At 43.3% G+C, this 14,701-nt stretch overlaps 1 protein-coding gene across 2 annotated transcripts in view; it reads right to left on the bottom strand.

The window, feature by feature from the left end:
* Positions 1-14,701, bottom strand: part of PRKCQ (protein kinase C, theta) — a 101,428-nt gene that overhangs the window by 41,052 nt on the left and 45,675 nt on the right. For both annotated transcript variants that reach the window (XM_011957054.1, XM_011957055.1), the window contains 3 exons: positions 7,787-7,878; positions 5,769-5,831; positions 3,128-3,266 (listed from right to left, as the gene is read on the bottom strand). In XM_011957054.1, coding sequence (XP_011812444.1) covers positions 3,128-3,266; positions 5,769-5,831; positions 7,787-7,878 — 294 coding nt within the window. The remainder of the gene's footprint in view (positions 1-3,127; positions 3,267-5,768; positions 5,832-7,786; positions 7,879-14,701) is intronic.

Raw genomic sequence — 14,701 nt, 5'->3', positions numbered from 1 at the left:
GAGTTGATGGGTGCAGCACACCAACATGGCACAAGTATACATATGTAACAAACCTGCACGTTATGCACATATACCCTAGAACTTAAAGTATAATAATAATAATAAAAAAAAAGAAAATCAACAAATCAGAGCTTTCCATCCTAGAGTCCTAAGGTGTGCAACCAAGATTTTTTTCTTTTTTTTTTTTTTTGAGACAGAGTCTTGCTCTGTCACCCAGGCTGCAGTGCAATTGCTCTGTCTCGGCTCACTGCAACCTCCACCTCCCGGGTTCAAATGATTCTCCTGCCTCACCCTCCTGAGTAGCTGGGATTACAGGTGCCTGCCATCATGCCCAGCAATTTTTTTTTGTTTTTGTATTTTTAGTAGAGACGGAGTTTCACCATGTTGGCCAGGCTGGTCTCAAATTCCTGACCTCATGATCCACTCGCCTTGGCCTCCCAAAGTTCTGGGATTACAGGTGTGAGCCACTGCGCCTGGCTGAAACCAAGATTTTTAAAAAGTTATTTAATCTCATTATTTTAATGAGGCATAGATATTTTTGTAGTATCAATGAATATAATACAATTTAGTTATTTTATACTACATATTATTGTTAGTGTAATCTGATCATATTCCTTTTTAGGCATTGATAACACACAGACTTAGTTGGTGACAATGTATATGATTCATATATAAACAGACAGATCTTGGGGATGCTTTTCTAACTGATCAAAAGGCATGAACACATGTAAAGAGCATGCCCTGGTGATGGATGATAAGGGAGGAAAGCAGATGGAAGGGTGTCACCAAGAGCCAGGCAAGAGATGCTCATGTTCTGCACTGGGGTAATAGCAGTAAGGGCGGGGAGGACCTGGAGATTTGCGGGGAGCTGGATCAAGGGGATTTCTTTGAACTTGGAGAAGGAATTAAGGGAGAGTTCGAATGCAGTCACAAGTTTAGGAGAATGAACGGACATGAGAGGGTCCAATTTTAGAAGGTCTTGGTGTTTAGGTGGATTTGAGGGGTAAGAAAGAGGGGGGAAATTTGCATATTTCCTACTTTTCTCTCTAGAAGACTGGATGGATGACACATAATTCACCAAGAAAGAAAAAGAAGGAGGAAGGGAAGTAGGGAGCAAGTTCAACAGAGAGCGTTGTGGACCTACTGTCTTTGAAGGACTCATGCATTTACTTTGAGGTCTCAAGCAGGAAAGTGGACGTAGTGTCTGTGGCAGGAGAAGTGCAAGTGGGCCATACTGACTCTAGAGCAAAGACCACAGTCATCAATGAAGTTGCTCATGGAGGATGTAGAGTAAGAAGAGAAGAGGACCAAGTACTGAATCACGTGGAGACAAGCATATGTGAAAGACAAGAAGGGAGTGAAGCTGCAGAGAGAAGCAAGCTGTGGAAGCCGAATTCTGCAAGGAGCAGATGGAAATTGGGAAGGAAGGTTTGCCATGGAAAAGACCCGGCGCCCAACATCTGTTGACAGGAATGCATCAGAGTAAGGCAGCCACACCAAGGTGTTGTAAGGTGAAGAGGAAAGAAATTGAAGTGGCTCAGGTGACAAAGGAGACTGTTGCTGGGGATGGCAGTGAGGGTGGTCCAAGCAAAGTGCATGCGGGCATATTTCAGAATTATTATGAAGGGGAATTCAGTAATTGAGTTGAGTCTCTCCTCTCAGGTCCCCTTCACTCATGCTTTGATGAGCTTTGGTTTCACTTCAAAATGAAAATGGTTTATAGCATCAATACCTGTATCTGTGCCAACCTGAATGAAACACAGATTTCTATGATCAGAAAGTTATTTAATCAATCAGCCTCACTCTGTGAGTTCAACAATGCCATGTAAGCTAAAAGCCATCATTCCTCATGGAACAGAGGCCAAGGCTTAATTCAAATTACATATCACCCAACCACAGGGCAAAGCTACATAATTCTAGGACTCACATGGCCACAACTCCTTTGGCAATGACAGGAACTAGCTGCTGAATCATTTAACCCAGGAAATCAGAGGTCTGCCAGAATCTTTATCAAACAACCATCCCCAATCACACGTTTATTAGTTAGTTCATCCATTTACTCTTCTAGAAGGTATCTATTAGCACCTTAATGTGCCGAGACCTGCACTACATCCTTACATGTAAAAGTGAACAAGATCATACAAATCTGCCCATGAGAGAAGATGGCATAGAACCATGTACACTTTGGATGGACATCAGTTTCCTGGCTTTGACATTGTACCACAGCTACGTGAGATGTGACCAGTGGGGGAAACTGGATGAAGGGCACAGTCAGGAGATGTTTCTGGACTATGTTTTGCAAATTCCTGTGAATCTACAATTATTTCGAAATGAAAATTTTTAAAAAGTGAATATGAAACTGTCCATGACTGCAGAGCAAACATCCAGTCACGCAGGGAGATTTGAAGATGAAAAAGCAACCAGGACAAGTGCTGTGCCATGGGAAAGACCAAGTGGGAGGGGCGTCAGTAATCTCCCTGGGTGGGCAGCTGGGGAGGATTCTGTGAAAAGGGTAGAGCTGGGTTTAGTTGGATTGACAAATGCCTTCTGTGCAAATGTCATTTCTCTGTGTGTTCAGGATGTGACAGCAATGTCTTCTTCTTCTTCTTATTTTTTTAATGGGGGTGGGGTGAGTTTTAACTTTCACACTCTTTCTCATTTAATGCTTGCAATAACACCATGACATCAGCATTATACTCATTTCACAGAAGAGGAAATGGAGGTCAGTGAGACTTTGGCAATCACTCTGTGCTTACATCAGTGGTGGCTTAGAAACTCATTCCAGGTCTTCTGACCCCACAGTTTCACCACTTGACTTGGGTGGATGCTTGCTTCCACCTGGGTCTTTACTAGCTCTCCTTCTGGTAGGTCTGAGCAGAGTGAATATGTTTTAAGGCTGGGGGAAAGGAAATGCCAAACTCTGCAAGCTTTGGAGAGATGTGATTTGTAAAAGTAGCACTCCCCACAAAATAATAATAGAAACCCACATGCATGGTGGCATTTATGAGATACTTAGGAAAACAGGTACCAATCTTGAACCAAGATACTTAAAACCTTCTGATTTTCAGGAATGAAAGAAGCAATGGCATGTGGCCAGGACATGCTGAGCATGTCACTGCATTCCTACCTCCGGGGCGATATAGTCGGGTGTCCCGCAGAAGGTATTCGTCTTGGCATCTCCTAACATGTTCTCCTTGCACATTCCAAAATCTGCAATCTTGATATGTCCATCTTTGTCTAACAGGATGTTATCTAGCTTCAGGTCCCTGAAAAACAAAAGCGAAGCAAATCTCACATTAATAAATATAATTTGGTTAACATAAAATTCCATAGGAGGCGAGGGAGTTTGTCTCATTGCATCCTGAGAGGGGCTCATGAGAGGCGCTTATGTATCTATTCATTTGCACACCAAGTGGGGTGTAGACAAAGCAGATTCTGCAAGGGCCTGCTGGCTGCTGTGGATTCTTTCTCTGATTTACCAAGGGGTGCAGTTCAGTATAAGAAGAACAGAGTACCCATACCCACTGGGGACCCTTCATCCCAGGACTTTCCTGAGGGTAATGATGAAGGAGGAAAGACCTAAAAAACATACTTACTGTATGCTATTTTCTACGTATTTGTTTGTTTCTTTGTGAATGATTTATACTGCACCTAATTCCAAGTCCAATTGATGAAGGTTGTTCCTAATACGGAATCCCTTGAGAACCAGAATCCATCCAATGCCAGAATGTCATACCAACACATTTCTGTGTCCTTGGGGAACCAGTATCCTCTTGAAAGAGCCCATTCCATTCTTAGGGAAATGTAACTGATAACATTTTTTTTAAAACAATTAACCGAACTTCGCTTCCCTGTGATGTCACCTATTGGTGCAAGGGAGCTTTCTATTGTTATTATGTGTGACACCCCAAATATTTGAAAAAAATGATATCAAGTTTTCTCTTTTCTCACCAAGATCAGACTTCACTCCTCATGACGTGGTTTTCAGACCCTTTTGACCTTGTATCACAGCTGCATGAGATGTGGCCACTGGGGGAAACTGGATGAAGGGCAAACATTCTGGCCTCTACCTTCCAAATATCTTGAATTTGTCAGTTTTCTTCTTGAAACGTGGTGCTCAGAATGAAGCCAGAATCCTCCAGAGAGACAATCTGATTGGTGCAGGTTACAGTGGTGCCCAGAGCTCTATTACCATCCTCTTGCCTTTTGCCACAGTGGACTAAGATCCTGCACCATATTTTTTCATAGTTTCATCACAATAATACCCAATATTGAGTTTATTGTAAACTAAAACCTTCAGGTGTTTTTTTTTTTTTCCTATATGAAGAAATGCCGTTATCCCAGTTTCTTCTCATTCTGTACTTGTCAAATTGATTTTTCAAAGATAATTCAGGTGCTTCCCTTGATTCAGTTTTTTTATTTTATTTTATTTTTTCCCGAGACAAGCTCTTTCCCTGTCATCCAGGCTGGAATGCAGTGGCATGATGTCAGTTCACAGCAGCCTCAACCTCTTGAGCTCATGCAATCCCTCCACCTCAGACGCTTGACCACATGTGTGCCATCACAATGCCTGGCTAATTTTTTAAATTTTTTGTAGAGACAAGGTCTCACTGTGTTGCCAAGGCTGGTCATAAACTCCTGACCTTAAGCTATCCTTCTGCCTCAGACTCTCAAAATGCTGGGATTACAGGTGTGAACCGCTGCGCCTGGCCAGCTCTGAGGGATGTAGGTCAATATGGGAAAGGTTCTGAAAGGCTGCCATGTGAAGCCAGCACTCCATGGGGGTGAGGAAGGAGTGCCAAGGAAGACCAGCGAGGATCCCTGGAGCCAGCTGGAGAGGGCAGAGAACCCAGAGGCCCAGGGTGTTCTGAGGCATGTCAAGCTTACACCCTATGGGACATCAGGACCCAGGGGAGAACTTCAGAGTCCACAGCCTGGGCATGTCTCTGCAAGCTTTATACTCAAAGAGGCTGCTTAAGAATACTTACTTTCCAAAGCCCCCCGTAAGCCTTTAGTTCTGTGACTCCAAATAGGGCAACCCTCACTTGACTGCACCCTCAGAAAATGGAGAGGTCCTTCCCTGTAAGTGAATTCTGCACTCTGTAAGCACCAAAGCTTCAATACTAATTATCTGGTCTCCAGCAGCTCAGCTATCCTCCTCACCAGCTCCTTTCTTTTTTTTTCTTTCTATTTTTCCTCTGAATCTGCAGTGAGTTGGAAATCTGACAGTAAGCTTGTAAAGGTTTGTATGTTAAATAAATGCTAACTACATTTTGAGAAAAGAAGTGAGGAGACTGAGGTACAATAGCGTCGATCTAAGAGCTTGGACAGAAGAACGTGAAATGATGTCATACAGCAGAGAAGGAGAAAATTCCATAAGCATTTCTAGATGGCTGAAAGCTTAGACAAGCAAAAATAAGAGGTGTGAAGGGGACAAAAGAGAAAGAAACCATAAGATAAGATAACAAAGAGAAAACAGAGGAGTGAAAACGGGAGAAGGAAGGTGACAGTAGAAATTCAAGTGAGAACCAGCATAAAGGACAGAATGAGCTCAGCGCTCTCCTGCTTTTGAGACTGGAATGCCTTCCTTGGTTGTGAGTAAGTCATTCTTGGTTGTAAGTCATCGTCTGTGTAATCACTGTGGGCAGGAGGCCTATGTGTGGAGCTTCCTCCCACGAAATCACACGGGCTCTCTCACAGCACTCGGTGCAATGATTAAATTAACTGAGCCGATATCTTAGCATTTGTTTCCACAAAGCAAAATTTACCTGTAGACGATTCCTTTGGAATGAAGGAACTGCAGACCAAGAATGATTTCAGCAGCATAAAACCTGGGGGAAAGAGAACCAAGGTTCAACGTGAATGTAGTCACGGAACACAATAAAATCCCCAAACCCAGACTGACCTGTCTATGACATGCTGTGTGTGGCTAAACGGCAATACACACATAACTCTGTTTAATCCTAACAAGGAAGATGTTGTCCATTCATTCTCCACACAAGAAAGTGGAGGCTCAGACACCTCCAGCCTCAGTCCTAACAGCATAAAACAGAGCTGGCATCTTAAGTGAGTCCTGCCTGTACTTGTTATCTTTTAAACAACAATGCTCATATTGTCATTTTTTTTTTGTTTTTGCTATTGCTAATAAAACATACACAGACATTAAAAGTAATAGTATAGACCAGGCACGGTGGCTCACACCTGTAATCCTAGCACTTTGGGAGGCCCAAGCAGGTGGATCACTTGAGGTCAGGAGTTCAAGACCAGCCTGGGCAACATGGTGAAACGCTGTCTCTAGTAAAAATACAAAAATTAGCAGGGCATGGTGTTGGGTGCCTGTAGTCCCATCTACTCAGGAAACTGAGGCTTGATAATCACTTGAACCTGGGAGGTAGAGGTTGCAGTGAACTGAGATCATACCACTGCACTCCAGCCTGGGTGACAGAGCAAGACTCTGACTCAAACAAACAAACACACACACACACACACACACACACACACACAAAAGAAATACTATAGATAATTGGCAAATAATTTCTCCCTGTTAGAAACTCTGGTTGGCACCCATAGACCTGTGTGCACCATTCTGAATAGAACTGGTTGGTTTATTTTCGTACTGAGAACCTTTAGCCTGGGCTACACCTACAGCCCATGAGGTGGAAAAGAGGATATTAGCAGAGGCAAGATGATAAGTTACTCTTTATCTTCAATGGTGACAAGCTTAAAGGAAATGAGTTTACCCCATCACTGGTGGGATTAAGGTCGGATATAAGAGACAGCTTCCTGGAAGGGAAGTTTGCTGGATCTTGTGGAAGAATGCAAATTTCTCCTTCCTGGAAGGCATTTAGGACAGGATGGATAACGTGGGTCCAGGCTGGCTGGAGACAACAGTGGACTAAATGAATCCTTTCTAGCATGAAAAGTGCCCGATGATTTCTCTGCTGCGGAAATCCAGTAAAATTACCTCTGGGTGCATTGCTGACGTTTCCCAGAGGCAATGGTCTTAGCAGAGTGCTACCCACTAGATAAACAGCCATTCCAGCCAGGGTGTTTACAGGAGCTGGCGGACCAAATCCATTTCTCAACCCACTTCAACCTAAACCACTCAGTGTTCGTGCAGATGGGAGGGAGGGATTACTGAGCGCTGAGCAAAGGAAGCTAGCATGTACTCATCATCTTCCAACGAGTCCAGTGGCAGAGCTTTCTTTTACTTGCATGTCCCCGGGAGCAGGAAGTAGGACCCAAGGGCAACAGCATGGGCATGAGGGGCAGTGAGTGCTGTGGACACAGGTGCAGTTCCACCAGGTACACACAGCCTGCCCCATCCCCATGTGTCTCAGGTTGCCTGGCACGAGGAAGGTGACGCTTTGTTCTCAGAGTAAGTGCTTCTTCCTGCTTCTTAAAGATTTATGCCTCCACATCAGGCTTTCCATGAGAGGCTACAAGCTACATCCCTGGGGACCACCCTTGAGGTCTGCGGTCCATTTCACCGCTTCCTTTCCAAAGGGCACATATTTGCTTCTGTGCTCAGATTGGTTAGAAGCCTGATGAATCCGGAGGTTCCTTAAGAAACTAAGTAGTTAGTTTCAAATCACAGAGAAATGAAACCAAACTGACACAAATTTCAGTTTCACAACCTGGGAAAACTGTTGCCTTGCTTGATGTATTCCCGAGGGTTTCCCTGGCCCTGGGATTCAGGCACGCCAAATGGGAAAAAAGGAAAAAACAATCATGTGGGAACTGACAAGAACAATGGAAAACCCCCAAACCCTGTAAAGGCTCTTACGTCGCTCTGGAAAGGTCGAACTTGTGGCAGCTTTGGATGTGGTACATTAAGTCCCCTCCGTTGAGGTACTCCATCACAAAAAAGAGGTTTTCCTGTGGAAAAACAAGACAATCCCAACTTTTATTTCATTTTATTTTTTTTTTATTTTGTACAAGACAGGGTCTCACTCTGTCTCCCAGGCTGGAGTGCAGTGGTGTGATCTCAGTTCACCACAACCTCCGCCTCCCGGCTTCAAGCAATTTTCCCCCGTCAGCCTCCCTAGTAGCTGGGACTACAGGCATGCGCCACCATGCCCAGCTAGTTTTTGCATTTTTGGCAGAGACAGGGTTTCAGGTTGGAGGCCAGACTGGTCTCCAACTCTTGACCTCAGGTGATCCGCCCACCTCAGCCTCCCAAAGTGCTGGAATTACAGGCATGAGCCACCATACCCAGTCACAGTTGCAATTTTTAGGTCCTTAGAGAAAATACAACAAGCAAGACTACTTTTAAATGGATTAGATCATTTCAGGGGAACCAATTCTGTCATGAAATCACTTATCATAAGACTGTCAAAATCATTTAGCCAATCTGTATTTTTGAGCCCCAGGAAGCCTGGGGACTCTAGGTGGGATGCCGTGTGACATCTAGATGCTTGCATGTTACAACCCGGCAGATGAGCTGGGGCACAAGGGAGAGTCCAGTTGACCTGCTGGCCAGACAATGGGATGGCGCCAGGCACTCAGGGCACTTAGCATGTGCCGATCATGTACTTACCGAAAGGACAGGGTGCAGGGTGATAAGGAGAATGTGTTTTGGTCTCTGACTCCAAGGGTGGAGCTTGAAAACATTCATTCATTCAACACTCAGTAATTAGCTACTGAGCATATTCTATGGGCACGGCATGGTGGGGAGTGGGCAGGGCATGCCAGTCATTCTTCCCTGGAGCTTGCAATCAAGTTTAACCTCATTTTTCTCCAGTCCTGACTTAACTCATGGCAGAGGCAAGCTACAGTTTATGACGGAGTTCTTCTGGCAGAGGACATGACGTATGTCAGCAGAGCCGGAGCCCTCGAGCGGCCACAGTCAGAAGAAGGGCTGGGTGGTCTTCAGGCTGTGGTGGGCATATCAGAGGCAGCCAGGACTGCAACCAGCCTCAGCTCCTCAATGATGTGAGACAACGATTTTTTTAAAAATAAATGTATTTATAACACTTTAGAGCAACCTGATTTTTAAAGGGTTGTAATACATCACAGAATCAGTAATCCATAAAGTGTAGGGACTTTTGATGCGTCTGGGCATGAATTTGCACCGGAAATTCTTACCTGGGTGGTTTCTTAACAGAATTAACCTTTACATTTTGATGTGAACCCAACCGATGCCGTGGGGCATAGGAGGTAATGGTAGAAACGTTGTTCTGGTCTGACAGTCAGACTTCTTGCCTGGTTGCCACAGAATGGGGAAACCAAGTATTGTGGCAATTATCTCAATAATCCAGGTCAAGGTAAGTGTCCGTTTTTTTTTCAAAGTTAGTTTCTGATCTGATTTACTAATTCCACATGTACGTAACTGGAGCCCACCCTTTTCTCTTCTGGATAGGCCCAAATTCTCAGCCGACATAAATCATGACTTAACACTGAGATTTCAAACCCAATTTGAGAGTCATCACTGGTCTTGCCTGCACACACCTGCTTTCTCACGCTACCTCTTGCTCTCATCAGCACCATAGAAAGAGCTTCTGTTCTAACCTCACCTTTTACTCAAAATTATAATGGCCCTATACAAGCCACAAAGGTAGAATCTTCTTTCAAGTACTTGGGAGAGCAAAGCGTATGAAAGTGTAGAGCAAAACCATTTGTGACAGTGCTTGAGTGAACGGTTTCTTCTAAGTGTTCGGATGCTTACAAATTCCTAGAAAGGCTGACATTTCAGAATTTAACACTGTCAATTTAGACGTGGAGAAAGTGGTGGGAGGGGACTGGAGGCAACAGTTCAGCCCCACTCCCATGCATTCCACACACCTTCCCACGTGTTCTCAGCTCTAAATCAGACGCCACACTAGTGGTGAACACTGGGAGGTTGAATAGGCCGTTAAAGCCTAAGAGATCACAGGGCACAGTCAGTGGTTTACTACCTTGAGAGTGAGAAGAAGACTGTGTTGCTAGTGATTATTAATTAAACAGCAATGGAGATGTATAGCATGTTGGATGCCCCATATTTAATCCTCCCAAGAGAACTGCAGGCTCCACAATAAATCTGTCCAATATCTGTTCTGGTGGTTCTAATCTTCATATTAAGCCACAGCATGGGAAAATCGCATTGACTGTTTTTTGTCCTTTGCGATGGTATTTTGCATCAGTTTGACCCTCTGGCTTGGATGAATGCCTGGTCAAACGTGGGCTTCTTGAAGGGGAGCAGGGATGGTCCATGCCTGGAAGTCCAGCTTGGGTGATCCGGCCTGGAGGACCTGCTGTCTCTCTAGAGGATGCTCCTCTGTTTGGAAAGCCTGGGAATCGAGTCATCCATGATATCTTGGGCCCACTCTGGGCCACAGAGATGGCTCTGTGATAAACTTAGCACAAATGTATGCACATACAAACTACACAGTCCTGAGGTTTGGATTTTGAGGATCACATTTTGAGGGATGGATAAGCCTTTTAAAAGCTGAATCCAAAATGCCATCGTAAAAGGAAAATACAAATATAATAGGCTCAAACTTCCATGAACAGCTGGGGAAGGAGTGCTCAGAGTTGAAGGCAACCCACAGCTGACCAGAACCTCTGCAGAACTGCAAGCAAAAAGAAGTGTCTGCCTGCTGGAAACGCCCTGGGCTGGCGGAGATAGAACCAAACCAAGAAGAATGAGACTCAGAGTAACTGCAGAGAATGTGGGCTTCATCCTTACTCAGCCCTGGGTTCAAAGCCCCTCTATTTGTAACTCTGGAGACGTGACTTAACCTCTCCCGAGGTTCATTTTATTTGTGAAATGGGGTAATAATACTCCTACCTCCTAGGGTTGCTGTGGGTATTAAACAAAATAGTGTGTGTGGAAATGAAGCTCTGCATTTGCCCTCAGTGGGCAATTGATAACTGATGGCAGCTGTCCTTCTAGGAGATGATTTAAAACAGGAAAGACAGAACCAAAACCAATCTAAAAACCAGCAAATACTTCCCAGAAGAAGCAAATGAACAGTTCTTTGGCCCATGGCTCTTGAAAGAAAGAGGAAAACAGAGTTAGATTCCCTCCTGCTGGGCTGCCCTTTAGGTTCTGGCCACCTGCTGAAAGAGAGGATACAAAGCAGGCGAGAGAGAGAGAGAGAGAGAGAGAGAGAGAGAGAGAGAGAGAGAGAGAAAATGTGGCCTGTGTTGGGTTAGTTGTAAATGGCACTTACTAGTCTAGACCTCACATCTTTATGGCAGGTAATACATTAACTGAGGCAAATGATTATTTCTGGTGGGTGAGAATTGAAGCTGTGATGGCACTGGGGGATGGGACTTGCCAAATGCGTCCCAGTCTTGCCGACTGTCAACAACTCCTGGCAAAGCATCTGTCGAATGGAGATTCTAGTTGGTGACAAATGAGACTGTCGCTAATCAGCTGTGTGATCAGGTCAATCCCACCATCCCAGGGTCTCGGTTTCCTCCTCTGAAAAACGAATCCTGTCCATGAAAATGAGTCACCATTACCTACAGCTCTGTCGTGATTTCCAGACAACTGAAAGCAATAAACAATGTTGAGGTTCTGTAGATAGGCGGGTAATCAAAGCTGTATGACTCTTTTATGTTCGTGTTATTGATGCTTTAAAGAAATGGTATTTAAGTTGGGCGCAGAGGTGCAGGCCTGTAATCTCAGCTACTCATGAAGCTGAGGCAGGAGGATCACTTGAGCCTAGGAGCCCAAAGCCAGCCTGGGCAACAGAGTGAGACCCTGTCTTAAAAAAAGAAAAAAGAAAAGATGATTAAATACTAGATCAAAGTGATACATTTAACAAAATCAGTTGTATAATTCTCATAGGACTGCATTTACATACATGAATATCATTTGGAGGAGTTAAAGGTCCTAGAGCTGTCAAAATATATCACTACTTAAAACACAAGATAGTTCTTTAGAGGGAGGCATAGAACATTTTGTGAATATTCTAGAATTAGTAAAGGGTGAATTGTAAAAGTGGCCTCAAAAGTTATTTAACACAACCTGGCTTCTACACTGCTTTCTTCTTACAGTGATGCCATTTTTCAAATGAGAGAATGAAAATAAAGACAACGGAAAAGTGTTTAGTCGTGATGACTATTCAACACAGCTAGTCAAATACTGAGTAAACAAGGAAACGGCTCCCAAATGTGCATATATTACAGGATGAATGACGGGTTTATAGCATCAAAGAAATTAACTAATGATTTTTATCAAACTAATAACTGTTAATTTTGTAAATGCACTGAGAACTTGGCAAATATCATGCAAATAAGGTCAGATGTATAGACTCCCTCTCCAGAAAAATAAGATGGGAAAAGAAGTAAAAGAATAATGATAGTCATTTTGTCAAGGTATCTTTTTTTTCCGAAGGCTAGTAAACCAACGTACTAAATTTTACACAAGAGAATATTTGCCATCTCTGCGAAATAAATAAAACTAAGATAAAAATATTTATGACAAAACATCTAAATTTACCATCACACCTTTCAAAGTATCATATGTTAAGCACATGTAACAAATGTTGTAACAGCGAAGACCATTGTATAACAAGATGGAAACCAGAGATAGAATTCAACTCTACTTTGGGACATCTCCTGTGACAGCCAATGGAAAGAGCTGGGAATTCTGATCTGAAGAAGAAAGAGAAGCTATCATTCATATTTAAAAATAAATAATCCATGTAAAGTATTTAGCCTTGTGCCTGGCATAGGGCAAGTATTCCTTACATATTAACTTTATCACATATATTGTTATTATTTTATCACAGGGAAGAAAAGCATTAAGTTGCATTATAATCAGAACAAGGACAGCTCCAACCTTTGCAAGATTTGGAGTGAGTATGCAAAGGGAGGCCCCACACCATGGGTCCCCAGATTTAAGTGTTATTAATCAAGCTCACCAACAATTGAATTAAATATGCTCTACATTCCTATACATTCTCTCTGTCTCTCAGGAAATATAACTTCATAATGACCAAGAAGGCCAGTGACAAATTCAGGATCCCTCAAAATTCTGCACCTATTAATTGGCCATATGGGGAAAGTCCCCTCCTGCCCCTTTCAAGGACAGAACCTGGGGAGATGTCTACACAGGCTTGAGGCTGTTTAGGTATGAAATTCTGAGGTCATGGGGAGTAGTTTAGGAACAGAGATGACCTCTTGGCCTCATAGGAAGGACTACAGTTTGAGAAAGGCTAAAGGGAGGATTCTAAGTGAGCAGCTGGGCAGAACCCCTCTTGCTTGGGTCTAAGGTTTAGGACATGGAACGAATAATTTTCCAATTAAATAAGTTGTGAGTTGGATTTGTGTTTAGGTATCTTGAAGTCTCAACTTTACTAATGCTTTTGGATTGACCACAGAAAAGAGCACTCTACTGTGACCAGCTAGCTATCTTCTCTGGAGCTCCATTTCCTTTGCTGCAAAGTGAGGGGATCTGACCTGATAACCTCTGCCACCCCTCCCTACTCTAAAATTCTTGATCCATGGAGTCTGTCATTATAAGAAAAACAAAAGAACATAACAAATCATTAGTTGTTAGTTGTTCTGAGCAACCAAGATGCATCTCAACAGGTGAATGGATAAATGGTGGTATGTCCATACAATGGAATATTACTCAGCAATGAAAAATAAGCTCTCAAGCCATAAAAAGAAAAGAAAAACCCTTAAACGCATATTCTTAAGTGAAAGAAGCCTATCTGAAAAGCCTACAACCTGAATAGCCTCCCTCTCGTCTGGTTTCTCCATCTCTGGCTCAAGCATTTCCCTTGATTCTTTCTTAAAACAAACAAACAAAAACAACAATGACAACAACAACAACAACAAAAAGACAAAACAAAAGGAGGGATCGTAGATTCACAGAGGACAGGCACTTTCAAGCGGCACTTTGTTGAGGGAGATGTCAAATGCTCATGTCTTCTGGGAAGCTGGTGACAATACTTTCGGGACTTCATGAGAACAGCTGACAAAGGAATGGACAGATAATATAGGCCATGAGCCTGGAAGAATATTACAGAGTCGCAGCAAGATGAGAACAGATCTGTGAGCTTAGAAAGTGGGCATGTAGGAAAGATGCGGCATTTCAGAGGCACTGAGTGAGTGTCTTGTTCTTTCAGTCCAAGAATTCTTGAATATGTGTTCACTCATTGCCGATTATCTCTTGTGTATTTGGATGAGAAAACCTTAAGCAAACATTGTGAGTGCAACATTAATTTCCCATAAATTACTGTGTGAAAATAAATAGCATTTAAAAGCTGTTGGAATTCCTAAAATGCGTTTTACGCGTTGAGAGAGATGTAACTGTGATCTGAGTCACATATGGTTACAACTTCTGTTTCTCAGATTATAGTTTAACTTGCTTTATTTTTTCTCCTGTTCTGTACAATGGCTAGAGAGAATTAAACAATGTCAGCGACAAACACTTCCTGGCTTCTTTGTTTTTGAGACGGAGTTTCACTCTTTCACCCATGTTGGAGTGCAGTGGCATGATCTCAGTTCACTGTAACTTCTGCCCTCTGGGTTCAAGTGATTCTCCTGCCTCAGCCTCCTGAGTAGCTGGGATTATAGGTGCCAACCGCCACACCTGGCTCATTTTTGTATTTTTAGTAGAGACAGGGTTTCGCCATGTTGGCCAGGCTGGTCTTGAACTCCTGATCCCAGGTGATCCACCCGCCTTGGCCTTCCGAAGTGCTGGCATTACAGTTGTGAGCCACCGTGTCCAGCCGCCTCCTGCCTTCTTTTTTTTTTTTTT

This window comes from Colobus angolensis, unplaced genomic scaffold (genome assembly GCF_000951035.1).
Source record: "Colobus angolensis palliatus isolate OR3802 unplaced genomic scaffold, Cang.pa_1.0 Scaffold432, whole genome shotgun sequence".
Taxonomy (NCBI): Eukaryota; Metazoa; Chordata; class Mammalia; order Primates; family Cercopithecidae; genus Colobus; species Colobus angolensis.
The sequence above is the reverse complement of the archived record's forward strand: the minus strand, read 5'-3'. Positions and strand labels throughout refer to the sequence as shown.